The sequence below is a fragment of the Panthera leo genome, chromosome A1 (genome assembly GCF_018350215.1).
Source record: "Panthera leo isolate Ple1 chromosome A1, P.leo_Ple1_pat1.1, whole genome shotgun sequence".
NCBI lineage: Eukaryota > Metazoa > Chordata > Mammalia > Carnivora > Felidae > Panthera > Panthera leo.
Window position 1 is genome coordinate 73,126,345 of NC_056679.1, and position 19,935 is coordinate 73,146,279.

Here is a 19,935-nt window from a genome sequence, read left to right on the forward strand (position 1 = left end):
TGTAGTCTGAGTTGAAAAATCTCTGAAAAGTTGATACATGGGGACAATGCTTTGTTTCATTTCTCCAGTATTTTTGAAGTTGCAAATAATCCTGTATGCAGCTCAACTAGTAACTTATGCTGAAATTTTAGTAGTTGGTATCTGCATTTATATATCATTATTTTTCTCCATTGGTTTGGAGAACATCTACTTTAATTAGTGGTTAAACTTAGCTAACTGTATTAAACTGGATGGTTTATTGTTGCTGTGCATGCATTTCTGGTATGTTTAATAAATACAAAAATATCTTAAGGGAGTAAAGATTTTACCTTGGCTTTAATGAGAGAAGTTTTCATTATGTTAACACATTTAGTTGCCATGAGTGTTATATTTCTGTATGCATATTTTGTATTCATTCAAGTGAAGAAAGCAACGTTTTGTTTTCTCAGGTACTGCATAAGCCGACCGCAATATAAGACTTCTTGTGGCATCTCCTCATTAATTTCTTGTTGGAATTTCTTGTACAGCACAATAGGAGCTGGAAAGTAAGTATGTTAATTTAGTGGTATCCCTAAACTCCAAATTCCAAAGTTACTTTGTATTGCTTTTTCTGTCATTGAAGATTTCTTTTTAAATATTTTATTTCTTTTATTTTTATTATTTTTAGAGTGGGGTGAGGGGCAGAGAGAGAGAGAGAGAGAGAGAGAGAGAGAGAGAATCTTAAGCAGGCACCACACAGGGCTTGATCCCATGACCCTGAGATCATGACCTGAGCCAGACACTCAACCAACTGAGCTACCCAGGCGCTCTTATAATTGGACATTTTTAAAAATAGATTTTTCATAAATCGAGAAGAAAATTGCTATTTTTTATAAGCCTTTAGCTGAAAATAATAAGTATGCATTATTGGGGCGCCTGGGTGGTTCAGTCGGTTGAACGTCCGACTTCGGCTCAGGTCAGGATCTCGCAGTTTTTGAGTTCGAGCCCCACGTCAGGCTCTGTGCTGTCAGCTCAGAGCCTGGAGCCTGTTTCAGATGTGTCTCCCTCTCTCTGCCCCTTCCCGCTCATACTCTGTCTCTCTCTGTCTCTCAAAAATGAATAAACGGTAAAAAAAAATTAAAAAAAAGTAAGTATGCATTATTGTGACAAAATAAACATTAAAAATACAGTTGACCCTTAAACAATGCAGGGGTTAGGGCAGTCTAAAATCCACATATTATTTTTGACTCCCCCAAAACTTAACTACTAACAGTCTACCGTTGACCAGAAACCTTACCAATAAAGTAAACAGTAGATGAACACATATTTTGTATGTAGTATTTTGTACATATTATATGCTGTATTTTTACAATAAAGTAAGCTAGAGAACAAAAATGTTACTAAGAAATTCATTAAGAAAGAGAAAATACATTTATAGTTCTGCACTGAATTTATAAAGAAAAAATCTGTGTATAAGTGCTCAGTTCAAACCCACGTTGTTCAAAGGTCACCTGTATTAGTAAAATTGTTTACAAATCAGATGCAAGACAGTTGTTGGGATGAGCACTGGGTGTTACACATAGGGATGAATCCCTGGAACCTACTCCTGAAATCATTGTTGCACTCTGTGCTAACTCAGGTGTAAATTAAAAAAAAAAAAAAAAAGAAGAAAACAAAAGAATAATAACAACAACAAAACAAAAACCAAATCAGATGGACATATGAATGTTGAGACAGGTTATCATTTGCATGCGATTGGAACTGCAAAATGAAAGGCAATGTTTCTTTTCTAGTCTGCCACCTGTTACCCAAGAAGAAGCTTTACATATTTTGGGCTTTCAACCTCCATTTGAAGATATTAGGTTCGGCCCTTTCACTGGAAATACAACACTTATGAGGTATGAAGTCCTCACTTACAGACAATACCTTATTTCTAGTTCTGTAAAATAGCAGTGCTATAGCAGTGGATTGTAGACCAGGTTTCCAGCTGCTGGGCCCCAACTGCTAGTGGATATGCCAAACTTGGGTGCTGCCCGAATTTCTCTGGAATGGCATTGATGTTATCTGTGCTATGGAAATATTGCTTGAACACATTTTCTTGTCATTTGCAGATGGTTTAGACAAATTAATGACCACTTTCACGTAAAAGGATGCTCGTACGTTCTATATAAGCCTCATGGGAAGAATAAAACAGCCGGAGAAACTGGTAGGTAAACACATGGAAGATTTTCACACACACACACACACACACACACACACACACACACACACACACACACTTTAGGATCCGTCACAAAGATTGGCTGATTTGATTAATGGGGTGTTCTGTAAACCCTGAACACGGTCTTTACTCTTATATGTCTTTATCCAAGGGGGAAATTGTAATAGAGATCTGTAGGGTGCTTTCCCATACACCGGTGAATATTTTTAATTGTCCTCCTGTTTGCATGTAGAACTTTTAGAGTTTTGAAACATGTCCTAAACACTGTTTCAACACATTATTTGTATTATTTGGGCCTGTGGGTGTGTGTGTGTGTGTGTGTGTGTGTGTGTGTGTGTGTGTGCGCGCGTGCGTACGCATGCTGATAAAACTCTTTCAGGAAGAACCATGGAATTTGTAGCTCCTCTTCCTAAAAAGGAATGCCAAGATTGTAGAATATTTGATGTTAGGCCTACATAATAACATCTAATAACAGGACAACAGACTTTGAAAGTGACAAAGTTCCATGATAGAATAGTCTTGGCTATCACAGAGAGTAATTGATTTTTTTTTTTTTTAACGTTTTATTTATTTTTGAGACAGAGGGAGACAGAGCATGAACGGGGGAGGGGCAGAGAGAGAGGGAGACACAGAATCAGAAGCAGGCTCCAGGCTCTGAGCCATCAGCCCAGAGCCTGACGCAGGGCTCGAACTCATGGACCGCGAGATCGTGACCTGAGCTGAAGTCGGACGCTTAACCGACTGAGCCACCCAGGTGCCCCAAGAGTAATTGATTTTAAGGATTGTTTAGTTATATGCTAGTGATATTTGACAGATTAACAAGAGAAAGCCAGTTTATGAATGTTTACAGCACAACTTGAGGTGGGAGAAACCTCACTGAAAAGTAACTCAGCGTGGTGGCTTAGGACAGCTTACTTACCCTCTGCAACAAAGAACAATTACCTTTGTAAAGAAGTGACAGGACAAAGGGAAGCCGTTTTCAGTGTCCCAGGACAGCAGACTGTGGGAGGGTTACATTTTTGGGAAGGCACTAATGGAGTAAGATTTGCTTGCAGGTTCCTCTGGTGCCATCTCTGGGCTAAGAGTCTGTCTCCAGTAAAAGAAAAATTTACATCCTTTAGGTTGGGAGGGGGCGGGTTGAGAGAGCTTTTCCTGCATTTATGGCTTCTTAATTGCCTTCAGCTCAAAATAATTTTTATGTCAAAGAGGCATATTTTGGGTGACATATTCTGGTTTCCTTCCCTCTCCATCCTGGGCAACCCCAGGCTTACTTCCTGCATCCTTCCTGCAGCTATTGAAGTACGTTAAATTTTATGGGGCTTAGCAGAAACTCTCAGGACAAAAGCCTTCTTAAGATCTATTTTTATCTCTTTTTTAATCTCTGGAAGTGCATCAGTTACGTATTTTAACGATCTTTTCAATATTTTAACCAGTGTTTTTGTAATGTCATTGGCAGGGTGATGTAGGGTATATGTATCACAGGGAAGATAAAATGATGTATCAGTTTAAGAACTTTGTATTTTATATATTTGTGTTTATTTTCACATTTATGTATGTTGTATGAAACAGTCCTAAACTCAGAATTCTTTAGACAATAATATACCATGGATATTATCATATTTCTGTGATTAATTTGTGTATTCTGATCAACATCTGTTCTTTAAAACCAGATTTATTCATCGATATGCATATAGTAATTAAACCAAGCACTGTTTAACCAGAAGTAGTGCTGGTTATGGATATATAGAGAGTTTTCCATATCATTTAGATTATTGGCTTAATTTTGAACTTGAAAAAAAATGTTTATTTTTGAGAGACAGAGACAGAGAGAGCACGAGCTGGGAAGGGGCAGAGAGAACAGGACAGAGGATCCAAGGCAGGCTCTGTCCTGATAGCAGAGAGCCCAATGTGGGGCTCGAACTCATGCACCATGAGATCAAGACCTGAGCCAAAGTCAGATGCTTAACTGACTGAGCCACATCAGCACTGACAAGTAAGGAACATCTTTGGTAACTCTGGTGTTCCCTAATGTACTTTTTACTAATATTTAGTAATTTCTCCTTGTTAGCCAGATGATACATTTCCTAAGAATGTATATATTTTTTGTTCTAGGAAAGAGACACCTTATACCTTATCTCTTCAAGTTAAAGGAAAATAATATTAATTATGTTGGTTCTAGATTTTACCCTTGCCAGGTCTGTACTTTAGTTTATGGTGTTGATAGCTTATAATATCAGCCTGTAAAACAAGATGTTTATCATGGCCATGATCATATGGTATATCACATTGACCACTGTCACCTTGCCCATATGGTGTAAACTTTTGAGGGTAATTTCATTTAAATGAAGGGCATTTTTGATACATTTTACTATATATTATTATTTCTTAGTTTTTAAGCACTGACTTTATAGTAGTAAAACCATCTTTTAGTGGGAATTTAGTTGTGCTAGGCACTGTACTGATTTACTTGCTTTAATTCCATATCAGTCCTGCACAGATGTATCATTCCCCCCTTTACTGATGAGGAAACTGAGATGTGGAGAAAGTTCAATAAACTGAACAGGGTTACATGGCTAGTGAGTGATATTTTTAGGTGTCAGATCAGGTCTCCTGGTTGCAGATCTCAAACCTAACCACTTGCTCCGTGGGTCCTAGTGTTGGCTGCTTTTAACGGTCCTTGCACATTTTAGAGCTATTATATGGCTAGTATTTTTTATAATTAACATACCTCATTTTCACCAACAAAATTATATACCAATAGAAATGTTACTGAACATTTTTTCTCCCAAATGCTCTATTTCTCCTTAGCACAGGGTTTTGTTTCATTTTTAGATTGTTACATTTTTTTCTTTTTAAGAAAAGTATCTGTCAGGGGCACCTGGGTGGCTCAGTCGATTAAGCATCCAACTTCAGCTCAGGTCAATGATCTCAGGGTTCACAAGTTTGAGCTTTGTGTCTGCATCAGGCTCTCTGCTGTCAGCAGGAGCCTGCTTAGATCCTCTGTCCTCTTCTCTCTCTACCCTCCCCCACTTGAGTACTCTCTCTCTCTCTCTCTCTCTCTCTCTCTCTCCCGTAAAAATAAATAAGTAAATTTTTTTTTAAGTTTATTTATTTATTTAGAGAGAGACAGGGAAAGCAGGAGCAGGGAAGGCAGAGAGAGAGGGAGAGAGGGAGAATCCCAAGCAGGCTCCGCGTGGTCAGTGCGCAGAGCCCGATGTGGGGCTCAAACTCATGCAACTGTGAGACTGTGACCTGAGCCAAAATCAAGAGTTGAATTCTTAACCAACTGAACTGCCTAAGGCACCCCGAAAAAATATATATATTTTTTTAAAAAGCATCTGCCATGATGACTGTAATTGACATCAGTGTTACTGGAGTGTCATTGTCATCAAATAAGTGAGTGGGTTTGGGATGTTTGACTTTTTGTGAAAGAAAATGGATAATTTGGCCCTAAGACCTTTACGTTTATTTTCGCAAAATAAGTAGAATCGTTTTCTGGCCCAAAAGATTTGAACAGTCATTTTCTCATTATTACAAAGTATAATAATGATTCTATTCATTAAGCAGTAATTACTGATGTAAGCCAGCACCTCTTCTGTGGGACTCTGACTCTTCTCTGGGGACTGCACGTGTGTGACATGTGGCCTTTTGCGACATGCATGCTCAATCCATAGAGTAGATATTAGTAGAGCTTAGTTTTTCTAAGTAATGAGAACAAACAGAAGCAAATGTTCTACTATTTTGTTTCTGTGCCCCAAGAGGTCTTGTGTAACCACTTGGATGTGTCCACACTGTGAATCATTAACCTAGAGCAGCAATTGGCAGACCTTTTCTATAAATAAAGGAAGAACTGATGGAGAGGATGTCACACATATGTGTCTGAGACAATGGAAAAATACCATAACACAGTTCTCAGGGTGGTGTCCCAAGACTGCATTATGAGGAGGGGCCCGGGAGACAGCAGCCTGAGACTCAGGATTTCTTTTCTTGCTTATTGCCTATGGATCAGAAGAGGATTTTATCAGAGAAGTTCGTGGATTTTTGTTGTATGAATATCAGCAAGCATCTAGATAGAGAGGCAGGTTCTATGCAGAGAAAGGTCAATAAAATTAAAGCAAATCAAGGGAATCACGAAGACTCAGAGGAATTATAATATGAAAGAAATGTGATATCAGAAAGAATATGATATCAAAGAAAATCTGAGTATAGCAGAAACGTCAGTTATGTAAATTTAATCAAATTCCCAAATTAAGAAATGTCGTTATTTATTAATGGAATGTAAGAAAATACTAATAGGGCCCCGGAGACAGTTGGTTTAGGAACCACTCTTCTGGAATTTTAAGCAATTTTTGTCCAAATGTCCTGTCCAGCTTTAAGATTTTATGCCATACTTTTATTAGAAACTCTCATTTGCAGATTTTTGAGGGTTTGTATCTTATTTATTTTATTTATTTTATTTCTTGGGTCCTTTATGACTTTTTAATTTAATGATTCAATGTGTAGATTAACCAGCCCCCTAATGATCTAGGCTGTGTGGCACTGGGCTCTACAGACATTTTTACCCGTATGTTTAAACTTCCTCCAATGTACATGAAGTCTTTTTCACTGAGGAGTGTTATAAACTACCTATTCACCTATTCCCCTGACCCAACCCCCTTTTCTTGGCATGGGGAGTAGGATTGCTGCCATTTCTTCAAATGAATTTTAATAATATGTTTTCACGGTTTTATTTCTATTTTCATGTTCCCTATCACAATACTCGACTCCTATTTCTTTTTCTTTTTTTTAATTTTTTATTAAAATTTTTTTAATGTTTATTTATTCATTTTGAGAGAGAGAGAGAGAGAGAGAGAGCAAGCAAGGGAGGGGCAGAGAGAGAGGGAGAGAGAGAATCCCAAGCAGGCTCCACACTGTCAGTGCAGAGCCCATTGTGGGGCTCGATCCCATGAACTGTGGTATCATGACCTGAGCCAATATCAAGAATTGACGCTTAACTGACTGAGCCACCCAGGCACCCCTCTTTTTCTTTTTTTAAAATAAAGTTTATTTATTTATTTTGAGAGAGAGAAAGGTAGAGAGAGAGAGAATCCTAAGCAGGCTCTATGCTAACATCGCAGGACTCATCTCACAAACCATGAGATCATGACCTGAGCTGAAATCAAGAGTTGGATGCTCAACTGACTGAGCCACCCGGGTGCCTCCCTATTTCTTTTTCTGTGTGTATTTCCTGAAGGATAATTGATCCACTTCCCACCATGGAATTTTCTGGTGTTCCTTCTCAACAATCAGTTATCCTGCACAAACCCTGCTATATTGCTGAAGCTTTCCCTGCCACTTAAGGTGCCACTTCTTAATTGCTATAGGACTGATTATTTGCATTTGTCGTTGGCCATTTGGCATATGCAGCCTTACGTTTCATCTTTTTAACGTGTCTGTCCAGCTCCTTGACCGCAAGGACTGCCTTCAGTAGCCCTTTGAGTCCATATGTGGTGCCCTGTGCCCTCGCTCATGCCGCCCTGGAACTTCTGATTGTAGTCAGAGGGAGGGGTGATACCTGTGTCAAGCAGAAGACCTTTCTGTTCTCCCTCTTTGTGGAAGAAAGAGTTCTAAAATTGGCTTTTCTCATTTGTCTCAGTGGACTGAGTAGTCTCATTTGTTCAGTAGTGAAAACCATTGTCACTGGTTGCTGTTCACTTGGAAAATACTTTGAAATGTATATTCTCTTTTTGTTTAAGTTATCCTGTAAGGACTGTTAGGCCTGCTTTCCTGGGTTCTAGGTTTCTTCGACTTTGTAACTCCCCAGTGTTTGCTGATCTGCTCATTTCCAGCGGTCCCTCAGTCAGTGGAAACTGAGCTCACTCATGGACTAAAAACAAAATACAGGGATTTTGATACAATTAGCAGATTTAACTGTTGATATGAAGGGAAGTATTTTTTTTTTCAGAGACGTAATTACTCATAATAAAACTCTGAGTAAGTTGTCAGCAACTAGTTCAAACTAGTGGTTCAGTTTTACCATTATATTACTATTATTATTCAGATACCTTAAAACTCTTGGTTCACTTAGCTACCAACATTGATGCCTGGCAAATCTCGATTCATCTTATTTTTTAAGTTTATTTTGAGAGAGAGAGCACGCAGAGGGGAAGGGAAAAGAGAGAGAGAGAGAGAGACTTAGAATCCCAAGCAGGCCCTGAGCTGTCAGTTCAGAGCCTGATATGGGGCTTGAACTCACAAACAGTGAGATCATGACCTGAGCCAAAATCTAGAGTCAGACACTTAATCGACTGAGCCACCCAGGCGATTGATTAATTTTTGATTAATTTTTAAAGATCAGCTAGCTTAACAGTTATACTAATGTTCATGTATGTCATCTTTATTCTGGTATGTATCATAACTCATTCATTTTGCGTAACAGAGAATAGCTACCTCTGCCCTATCCCCATATTACTCACAGATACTCTCACTGTGGCCACTGCTATGAGCTTACTACAGAACCTTAGCACATCTTGGCTGGATGACGCATTAATATTCTGCTCTCCTCACCCACTGGTTTCTCCAATTCTTATTAGACACTGTGGCAGGTAGATCTTTTCAAAGAGTAGTGCTAAGGGGCGCCTGGGTGGCTCAGTCGGTTAAGCGTCCGACATCGGCTCAGGTCACGATCTCGCGGTATGTGAGTTCGAGCCCTGCGTCGGGCTCTGTGCTGACTGCTCAGAGCCTGGAGCCTGTTTCAGATTCTGTGTCTCCCTCTCTCTCTGACCCTCCCCCGTTCATGCTCTGTCTCTCTCTGTCTCAAAAATAAATAAACGTTAAAAAAAAAAAGTTAAAAAAACAAACAAACAAAAAAAAACCCCAAAGAGTAGTGCTAATAGATCCTTCTATTTTAGGAGCTCTCTAGTGCTTGCTTAAAGCATAAAATTGTTAGCATCACTCAAAGCCAATGCAGACTGTCCTTTCACTGCTGTCCTACATGAACCAGTTGTATTTATCTATTTATTTATTTATTTTTTAAATGTTTTAAATGTTTGTTTCTGAGAGAGAGAAAGACAGAGACAGAGACACAGCCTGAGCAGGGGAGGTGCAGAGAGAGGGAGACACAGAATCTGAGTTGTCAGCACAGAGCTGGATGCAGGGCTTGAAGCCACAAGCTGTGAGATCAGGACCTGAGCTGAAGTCGGATGCTTAACTGACTGAGCCACCCAGGTGCCCCTGAACCAGTTGTATTTAAAAGATGTCAAGGGAGGAAGAGTCTTGTAGGATGATATTATGTGCTGGGTTAAAGAATCTGGTTCTTGTCTTTATTTTTTAAGGAATGGAGGATTTTTTTTTAATGTTTCTTTATTTGAGAGAGTGCGAGAGAGAGCATGCACCTGTGCACATAATCGGGGGAAGGGGAAAGGGGGGAGGAGGACAGAGGATCCAAAGCAGGCTCTGTGCTGATGGCAGAGAGCCTGAATTGGGGCTCAAACTCACAAACCGTGAGATCATGACCTGAGCTGAAGTTGGACGCTTAACCGACTGAGCCACGCAGGCACCCCCTGGTTCTTGTTTTTGAACGTGTAAAATACATTCTGATGTATTCTTCTAGACTTCTCCACAGTTTTCCTATAGATGATCAATCAACCTGTATAGAACAAATTCACGCTAAAGAAACTAAAAAAAACCAGACTGTTTGTATATTAACTTACAGTGAGATATAATAAACCAAGGCATCGGAATTCTCTTGTCAGCAGCTCAGGAAATCTCCTGACCGTTCAGCTGGCCAGCTGATTCTCCTAGTTCTTTTCTTCTTCTGTGTGCCATACAGATCATGGTCCTGCACTTGGAAGTGATTGCTTTGTTACTTGTCAGATATTTTTAGAAATTCTCTGGTCTAGGCTGAACATCGTTGTGAATTTAGTTTCCATCAGTAATACATTGATATGTCTTCTCCTGACTGGAAGTTACGTCTTCAGATGACTACCTCAATGTAGTAAATACTGCATTTACTGTCTTTTTATTTCAGAGGGTGACATTTTTCTGACCTTGTCCTGAAATTCTTGGGGTGCTGTACGGTAGGCCTGGCTACGCTATCACACCCTAGATTCTAAAGTAGACGACTTGCTGTTCCCTAATTACATCCCTCCCCTGTAATGACTTTGTTTTTTCCTCATGCCTGTTCCTCTGTCTGGATTGTTGAAATCCTACCACTTGGTGAAGTTCTGTTTTGAATGTCCCCTTTCTTGATTCTTCAAACCTGATGTGCTCTTCCTCCTTTGAATTACAACCCTTTTCTGTGGCTCTGTCTTATCCCACTCTATACTAAGGTTACTTGTTTTATCTTCCCTCTGAGGGCAGCTTCAGGTGCTGTGTATCACTTGCCTTTTGTTTGCCTGCGGTTCCTGGTATACTTAGTAGGTGCTCAGAAATTGCTTACTGAATTGAATTAAATGAAATTTTCCTTTAACTCTAGGCCAGTTCTCAGAATGCCAACATCAGCATCACCTGTGCAACTTGTTAGACATACTAATTCTTGGTCCCCACTCCAGACCTGCTGGCTCAGACACTCTGGGGTTGGGTACCAGCCATCAGGTGTTTAACAAGCCCTGTGTGTCAAGCTTGAGAACTATTGCTGTGGTCTTTCTAAAGAGACATTATCCAACCTCTTTTTCAAGAGCTGGGTCTTCCATTGATAGGAAATATGGTGATTTTCAGATTGTGCTCAGGTGAGCCATGGGAATTCTATGGTGGTGCCTTGCTGCAGGGTCGGGGGAGAACTTGGGATCTAGATTCCCTACCTCATTTTTGGCCACAGCAACTTGCTTTTAGCTTTTTTTATGCACTAGTATGCCATGTCAACGTTCCTTGCACCAGGGTTCCATATGGAAAAAAGTCTGAAAATTACTGATCTAAATTAGAGGTCATCAAACTACAGTCCTTTTTGTAAATAAAGTTTGATTGGAACACCACCATATCCATTTGCTTACACATTGCCTATGGCTGTTTCCATGCTACAATGGCAGAGTTGAGTAGTATGAGTAGTGCTCATGACCCACAAACCTCAAATATTTACTCTCTGGCCCTTTAAGAAAAAGCTTGCTAATCCCTGCTCTAAATCAATCAGAACCTTGCGGTAAGGAGCAGAAACATCCCTGGCTATCACTAAGCCCATAACCATTATGCTACAGAAGAAAAATCACCTCATGTCTTCTAGAAAATGAGGACATGGTCAAAGAGTGTTTACAGTGGACAAAAAGATGTGAAGGTTAATGAGAGCAAATTTTCTTAGTTATCTCATTTGCTCCTGAAATCCTGAATATATTCTAGGAAATTAAACTCATTACTATTCACAGGTGTTTTGTGTTACATTCGACTTAAAGAAGGATAATGTGAAGTACTTAAAGATAGCCATTAAGAAGCTAACATAAAAATTCTTTTCATTAAAACTTTTAGTCATTTCGGAAAATTTTTTATGGGGCATTTTCACAATTTTAAGAAAGGTTTGAAGAGTTTTTTCTAAACCAACTATGTGTGTCACCATCTTTTGTAATTATTGAATCAGTTAGGAGACTAAATGCATACATTTATGTTTGCTCACTATCCTAGAACCCATCTGTAATGAAGGAAGTGACATACTGACCATCTTCTGAATTTTAGTTCTGATGGTTCTTCATTTAGAGCTGCCCTTGGGTGTCAGTTTTTAAATTGTCAGGGGAGGTCAACCAAAAGCTGCAGAAAGATTTATCATTTGTCATTATGCAATAGAGATTTTAATGGAAAAGATCACCTTGCCATACAGGTACGTATCTGGTGCTTCTGGCCATGAAGTAAAATCTATGGGAAAGACCTACATGAAGCCTTGGAGAAATAATTTAAGCCAGAAATGTTATTGTCTCCATGGAGCCCACAAATTGTGTGTATCTACGGGGTAGGGTGGGGTCCTGCCTTCTTAGCTGTGCTACAGCTATTGACCTGCTGTTTTTAGTGGTCTCCAGCCATCTCAGTGGCCAGAAAGTCAATTAGAGAAACCACAAATTGCAAGCTTTCATCTACTTCACCTATTTTTAGGCTTTCTAGTTTTAATGGGCTATTTGTTCATGAATAATTTAGTTTCTTCCGGGAGATGCATGTTAATGAGAGCTCAGTCAATGGCTTTAAATATTGAGTGCTGGTAAAAACTTATTGCTTATGATACTACTTTTGAAATTACTTCACAACTAATATAGCTGTGGGAAATATAAAAGAAGGAGTCTGCGGTATGACCAGCCTGTCCGAGAGATGTTCTTATTACTTGGCTTGAGAAACCTGTCCCTCCTGTCTGGGTAACTTTTGTAGAAACATTAAAGTGTGTATTAGCAGGGAAAGTCTACATTTTTGGAGTCTGTGTACTATCTACCCATCAACATCAGTGCTCTTCAAACTGGGGACGTATACATTACTGGGGCTGTGTGAGATGACCACTGTGGAATGAGAAGAACATAATAGAATGTCATTATTTAAAAAACATTTTTTTTTAAAGTTTGTTCATCTTTGAAAGAGACAGAGAGAGCAGGCAAGCGTGAGTGGGGGAGGGGCAGAGAGAGAGGGAGACACAGAATCCAAAGCAGACTGCAGGCTCTGAGCTGTCTGCACAGAGCCTGATGCGGGGGGGGGGGGGGGGGGGGGGGGTCGAACCCATAAACCGTGAGATCATGACCTGAGCTGAAGTCGGACACGTAACCAACTGAGCCACCCAGGCACCCCTATATTGTCAGTATTTTAATTTAATTTCAAAATTCCTACCTTTTGTATGTCTTCTATAAAGTCCTATTAGTACCATAGTATCTATAAACAAAAATGCTTCTCATGGGCATGTTGTTTCAGAAATTTCCCATGACAGATGTGCACAACCAGAAAAGTTGAGACCATTGTTGTACACACTAGGTGTTAGGTTTTATGTGGTAATTAAATTCTGTAGACAAGTAGGTGTTATTAGAAGATTTTGGTAAGCAAGGACGTATTTCAGGTCTTAAGTTTCCTATTCAGTTTATCTGAATTTCAGTCAAAAGGGTAAAACCGAAACTACATTTATTCATATTTTTGTGTATCTATAAATCTTCTCCTTTTCCCCCAGCAATGTCAGTGTCTTCCAAGTCATGTCTTCCCTTCAGTCCTTAGCTAGTCATTTGCATAAAGCGTCCACAGTGCTTTATGGTTCCTCAGTTTGTTTGCTTTTGTTTTGTGTAGCTTCTGGGGCCTTGTCGAAGTTAACTCATGGATTGAAAGATGAATCACTGGCTTATATCTATCATTGCCAAAATCATTATTTTTGTCCAATTGGCTTCGAAGCAACCCCTGTTAAAGCTAATAAAGCATTCAGGTAAGGATTTCCATATTTTATGTGGATAACTCACTGAGAGAAGCATTTCCATATTTTATGTGGGTAACTCACCAAAAAAAGAAAGCATTTAGGAAATATTTAGTCACTCAGAAATTGGAAGCCTTGATTATTTCTTTCATTTGCATCAAGTTAGACTATGCTCTAAATATTTAGCTAGTTCTTTTGCAGAATTGCATTTGGTTAATTGGGCTTTTTACATTATCCACTTAGATGCTGTTGTTCAGACTCGTGCAATGAAAGACATCTGAAAAACCACTTTTATCTTTATTACAAAATGATTGCAAAGGACTTCACGTATTATGTCACTGTGTTTTCATCCATTGTTCACATGGAAAATGAGTTAGGGGATTTTGTGTCAAAAAGTTGTCCCAACTGAGCACATTAAGAAGCATCTTCTTTCCTCCTAGTGAAAAATGTGGAATTTATCAGTGTTGTCCTGGGTGGGTAGCATCGGTCATTGAGGAGGAGGAGAGGGCAGCCCTCTTCTTTTGGTGAAGGCTGAAGGTCAGGCAGGGAGAACATGGCTTCCTCATCTGGGGATAGGTTGGGTTCTTTGAGGCTGGAGGCCATGCAAGCATGAGTCCCTCTCAAGGCACTGTGGGGTTGGGGGATGCTGGGGCAGTATCCTGAGATCTGGGAGAACCAGGAAGCTGGACATTATAATTTTGTGAATGAGGAACAAGAGGGAAAGTACTTGATCTCTCCAAATCCTAAAATGTTTTATTCATCTCTCTGGAGGTGAGGTATATTGTTTCTTCTATGGTTTCATCCTGAGGCTTCACCTTACTCCAGACATCTATCAAACATAAAACATGAAAAAGTAGGTAGTCCAACTTTGTACCCATTAGGGGAGAGTTCCATACCTCTGCCTGTACCTAAGCATCACCTGAGATGCCTTTACAACTGTGCAAATCCCTCTAGATCTACTTGAATTTCCCGGAGTCGGATTTAGGCATCTGACTTTAGGGTTTCATTTTTAGGATGCCTTTTGAAAATTTCTAAATGCACAGTGAAAGGAGACGAGTAGCTGAAGAATGCTTGTAGGATGCTAGGATTTTTTCTCTTTTTTTTAGATTCTAAGAGGTGGTATATTTCATTTTTTTTCTTTTTTTTTTTATCCCTAGATTTTATAATTGAGATCAAGACCTAAGTTTTATTTGTACTTTCTCTTTAATGGTCTTAAGAAGTTTGTTCAAGCTTAAACTCCAATTATCTATTCTAGTATTAATGAATGTCATCTTTGAATAACTTTAGTATATTTTTTATTAACATAGTGGAAGCAATATTTTCAAGGGAGTGAATGACCTTTATTAAGCCTACTTTTAATCTGTTTTATATTTAGCAGGGGTCCCCTCTCACCACAAGAAGTAGAGTATTGGATCTTAATTGGAGAATCAAGTAGAAAACATCCTGCTATTCACTGTAAAAAGTATGTTAACTTCCCTTATTCTCTTTAATTTAGGTAAGATTTACATATAGTGAAATGCACAGACCTTAATTGTATAATTAGGTGGAGTTTGATAAATGAATATACCTGTGTAATCATCACTGCAATCAAGATCTGGAACATTTTCATTGTATTGAAAGTACCCTCATTCTCCTTTCCTGTCAGTCCCCATAGACAGCCTCTGCTCTGTCATGATGGGTTGCTTTGCATGTTCTTGAAATTCATGTAAATGGAGTCATAAAATATTCTTTCTTATCTGGCTTCTATCATTTAAGTAACCTTGTGAGATTCATCTACTTTGTCATGCATATCATGATTTTTTTTTTTTTTTTTTTTTTTTTTTTTTTTTTTTACTGCTGAGTGGTATTAACTAGTGTAAGTGTACCACGATTTTTTATCCATTTTTCTGTTGATCACCATTTGGATTATTTTGAGTTTGGTCTTATGTGGGTAAAGCTATTAGGAACGCTAATGTTTATATCGTTAGAAAATTTCTAGGTAACAGCTTCACTGAGATAAAATTCACATACCATAAGGTTCACCCTTTTAAAAATGTATACAATTCAGTGGATTTTAGTATATTCAGAGTTGAGCATCAACCACCATGATCTAATTCTAGGAACTAAAACCCCATACCCATTAGCAGTCACTCCCCAGCCCCCTCCCCTCACTCCCTGGCAACACTGATCTACTTTCTATCTCTGTGCATTTGCCTGATATGGACATTTCCTATAAATGGAATCATATAATATGTGGACTTTCGTATCTTTTTTCACTTAGAGTAATGTTTTCAGTGTTCATCTGTGTTGTGGCATAGACCAGAACTTCATTCCTTGATATGGCCAAATAATTTTCTGCTGTATGGATCTGCCACATTTTATTGTGCAAGTTTTTGGAGGACATGTTTATATGTTTTCTTCCTCTTGGATAGGTATCTAGGATTGGGGTTGCTGATTATAGGATAGCTGTGTATTTAAGAAGCTGGGAGAAAGTTCTCCAGTGGGGTTATGCCATTTTATACTCCTACAGGCAATGTATGGAGAACCCAGCTTTTCTTCATATCTTCTCCAATATGTGATATTGTTATTTTGTTTTTTTTTTTTACTTATTTTTTTTTTATTTTCCTGGCTTTATTGAGTTGTAATACACAAATACAATGTATATATTTAAAGTGTACCGTGTGCTGATTTGATCTACATTTTGTGAAATGGTTGCCACAATCAAGTGTCAATTAACATATCTATCAGCTCACGTAGTTACCTTTTCTGCCTATATGTGGTGAGAACACTTAAGATCTGCTCTCAGCAAGTTTCAAGTGTACCATACGGTATTATTAACTGTAGCCATTATGCTGTACAGATCCATAAGTTTGTTATGTTTTTTGATGGTATTGCAAATCGATACCATTTGCAATAAAAAATTTGTCTGTTTTCCACTTTTATTGAGACATAATTGACACACATTGCTATATAAGTTAATGGTGTAGAGCATGATGGTTTGATTTACATATATTGTGAAATGATGACTACAGTAGGTTAACGAAAGAATTCTCCTTGTGATGAGCACTCTTAGGATCTACTCTCTTAACAACTTCCCTGTATGTCACACAGCAGTGTTCGCTATAATCACCATGTTGTATATTACATCCCTAGTACTTATTTATCCTATAACTGGAAGTTTGTACCTCTTGGCACCTTCCTTTAAAAAATTTCACTTCTGAATTAGTTTCTGGTAGTGTACAAAAATGCAATCTATTTTTCTACATAGCCCTTGAATCTTGCGTTTTTATCAGACTCACTCACAATTCCAGTAATAGTTTTATAATCCAAAGTAATTTGTAATTGCTTTGTGTTTTCTATACAATCAATCATGTTATCTGTGAATAAACACATGTTAACTTTGAAATCTTTTGAAAACTCAACTCTAATTGAAAAGGAAATATGGGCTGTTTCTACTCTAGCCTGCAGGATGTCATTTAACGGGTTGATAAATATGTATTTCATAATGAAAGTAGCCATTTTTTGAACTGAGAATCTTGGCAATAGTTGGTTAAGCAGACTTGTCATAAAAAAAGAATTAGGGCTTAGGATGTGGAACAATCTTGTTATGAAAGAATTATCGTTATGGTAATATTGTAGCAAATTGCTCATGTGAAAAGTTCCATTACAGTGGTATTTTGTACTTAGAGAAAAGTGTGCTTTATCCTTCCTTTTTCACTATAGGTGGGCAGATATTGTTACTGATCTCAACACTCAAAATCCAGAATATCTAGATATCCGACACTTAGAGAGGGGGCTGCAGTATCGAAAAACAAAGAAGGTAAGAACACCATTGTATCTGAAGATATTTCCCAAGCTGAAAAAAGGCACTGTTTTACTCAGTACTCCTTAGGTTGTAAATAATAGAAATCCAGTTCAGATTATCTCAGATAGAAGAGTGAAAATTATGTTCAGGAAAGAGGGGTATCTTTAGAATGAAAACACAAGGAGGATAGCCCGGAATCAGAAGGGACTGGTACCTGGTAAAAGAATGGTGGCAGGGGCCAAGTAGCTTCTCTGTCTCATTCTTCTGGGAGTTATATGTTGTTCTTATCTGTCTGAATATTTACTTTCTGAAGATCAAGAACTTCAACTTATGTCTCCCTTTCAGGTGAGCAGTCTAGATAAGCTGAGAGTGGCCTGCCCAGGCCCAGTCCCATAGTTTTGGCCCAGCTTGGGTCAGGTGTTCACTTCTGAGCCAAATGAACTGTGGCCATGAAGCAGAGTCATGTGTACAAACAAGGAGGCTTGGGGAGGTTCTCAGTGAAAGTAGATTCTGTGGATTGAGTTGACATTCCACTGATATGGTCCTACTAACATCAAGAACATATAGGAGACAGGAAGAGGAATGATCTTGGTGTTTGGATTGGGCAGATGGGGAAGCAGCAGTGTGTGTGACCAGTGGAGAGTCATATGGGTGGTGGGGGCGTTGTTTTGGCTCCTGTGGGCATTGTTATATTTTTGTAAAGGCAGCTGGTCAAGAATGATGCAGGATAAGGTGATCTGATGATATCTGAAAAGCGTAAGTACTGTTTTGAGGCAGGTGAAGGGGGAAAAATAAGGCAATTCATAGGAACCCACATTATTAGTATAATTAATTTCCTTTCACTTTCTTAACTTTTTTTTTTTTTTTTCTTCTCAGGTTGGGGGAAATTTGCATTGCATCATAGCATTCCAGAGACTTAATTGGCAACGATTTGGCCTTTGGAACTTTCCATTTGGAACCATTAGACAAGAATCACAACCTCCAACACATGCCCAGGGAATAGCCAAATCTGAGAGTGAAGATAATATCTCCAAGAAGCAGCATGGGCGCCTGGGCCGGTCTTTCAGTGCTAGTTTCCATCAGGACTCGGCATGGAAAAAGATGTCCAGTATCCATGAGAGAAGGAACAGTGGTTACCAGGGTTACAGTGATTATGATGGGAATGACTGACCATGTTGGGTACTGAACAACTTGTGTTATAAACACGACTGCTCTATACAAGACTGCATTAAGACAGTAGAAGGTTTTATTAAGTCTACACTAAATAGGAACAGAGCTTGTGGTACAAAATATAACCTTGTAGTTCTCCAGTAAATAAGCTTGTATATGATTATGATGGGTGATTTCAGATATAGAAGCAGGTAAGCACAGATTATTGTCCTTTTATAAGAGTATATAAACATTATGGACAATTTCACAAAATCCAATAAAATTACATATAAACAAATCAAACACAAATTCACTTAATAGCATCATGATTTGAAATACTTAAGCATGAAGTGGTTTCTTATAACTCGATCACCACACATTTGTTGCAGATAGTTTTATTCCTAAACTCAAGATAAAAGGTACCATCTGCCCTTTTAAAGAAAATTGGGGCTGTTGATTTCTAGCTTTCTCTCATGGTTAAAGCTCATTTAAAATTATTTAGCGAGTCTAGAATTCTTTTACTTGCAAGCAGCATCTTGCCTGCCTCATTTGTTTCCTGACTAACTTTTTCAGGATCCTCAATAAAGAGGCAAAGTGAAGACTCAAGAAACTGATCTTTTCTATTGGTGCATTGATTCGGGATATTCTTGGCTTTCTTGACTTGGTATGTTACCATCCAATATTGACAAGATCTTCAGGCCTTGAAAGACTTCTGTCTACAGTGAACCTTGTTTTGGGATAGAATAAAAGAAAAGTGGAATTCAAAGTTTCTATATCCAAGGTAATCTGTGAAATGAGATCTTCCAATATTTGACTGGTCCCTGAGTGTGGAGTCCTATGTTGTTAACAGCATTAAAGATGCATTAGGAATGCCATTGCCACTCAGAGGACAAATATCCATATTCCCAACTCTGAGCTGCTTCCTTTTTTAAGTCATACAATTAGCTGTTTGTAGTGAGTGTTAAATAGTTCAGAAAGAGTGGATTTCATGTATTTCAGCTCCTCTCTAGTTGATGTCAATTTTTCTTCTGCTGTCAGCCTGTGACATGTTCTTTCATTTCAGGGGCTGTTCATGACTCAAATCAGTAACTTGATTATTACAAGGTGCTGAATATGTTGGTAACCATATTGCAATACACCTCAAGGAGAGGGTTCAGATTTTTATTTTTAAAATATTTTCATTTTCTTCTCTTTTGAATTTTATATCCATTTATCCACTCAGACATGCCTAGCCTACAGACAGGGATATATATTGTGAAATGGTCATTTTTCTGAAGAGAATATTTTGCGTGAAATGCAAAGGACTGAGAGATTTGTAGGTTGTTGATTTTGTTACTTCACACTGGAACTTTTAAGAAGTTTTCATCAAATAAAGTTTTGTTTTCTACTTTTAATAATGTGAATATTGTGAACCTTTTTTTTACATAGGGAGTACCCTTGGAATTTGGTTTGAAGCCCGTGACAATTCCGCCTAAGTAGTATAAGAAACCATCT

The 19,935-nt window shown here is 38.5% G+C and overlaps 1 protein-coding gene across 2 annotated transcripts in view; it reads left to right on the forward strand.

Annotated features, from left to right (window-relative positions):
- LOC122214870 (basic immunoglobulin-like variable motif-containing protein) overlaps positions 1–19,935 on the forward strand; it is an 80,360-nt gene that overhangs the window by 24,160 nt on the left and 36,265 nt on the right. Inside the window, exons 4-10 of one of the 2 annotated variants that reach the window (XM_042930112.1) lie at positions 429–524; positions 1,752–1,856; positions 2,070–2,164; positions 13,388–13,520; positions 14,884–14,970; positions 17,211–17,307; positions 18,169–18,400. In XM_042930112.1, coding sequence (XP_042786046.1) covers positions 429–524; positions 1,752–1,856; positions 2,070–2,164; positions 13,388–13,520; positions 14,884–14,970; positions 17,211–17,307; positions 18,169–18,400 — 845 coding nt within the window. Of the gene's footprint in view, positions 1–428; positions 525–1,751; positions 1,857–2,069; positions 2,165–13,387; positions 13,521–14,883; positions 14,971–17,210; positions 17,308–18,168; positions 19,785–19,935 lie in introns of those variants that run through there. The other variant, XM_042930108.1, reaches the window with a different exon arrangement.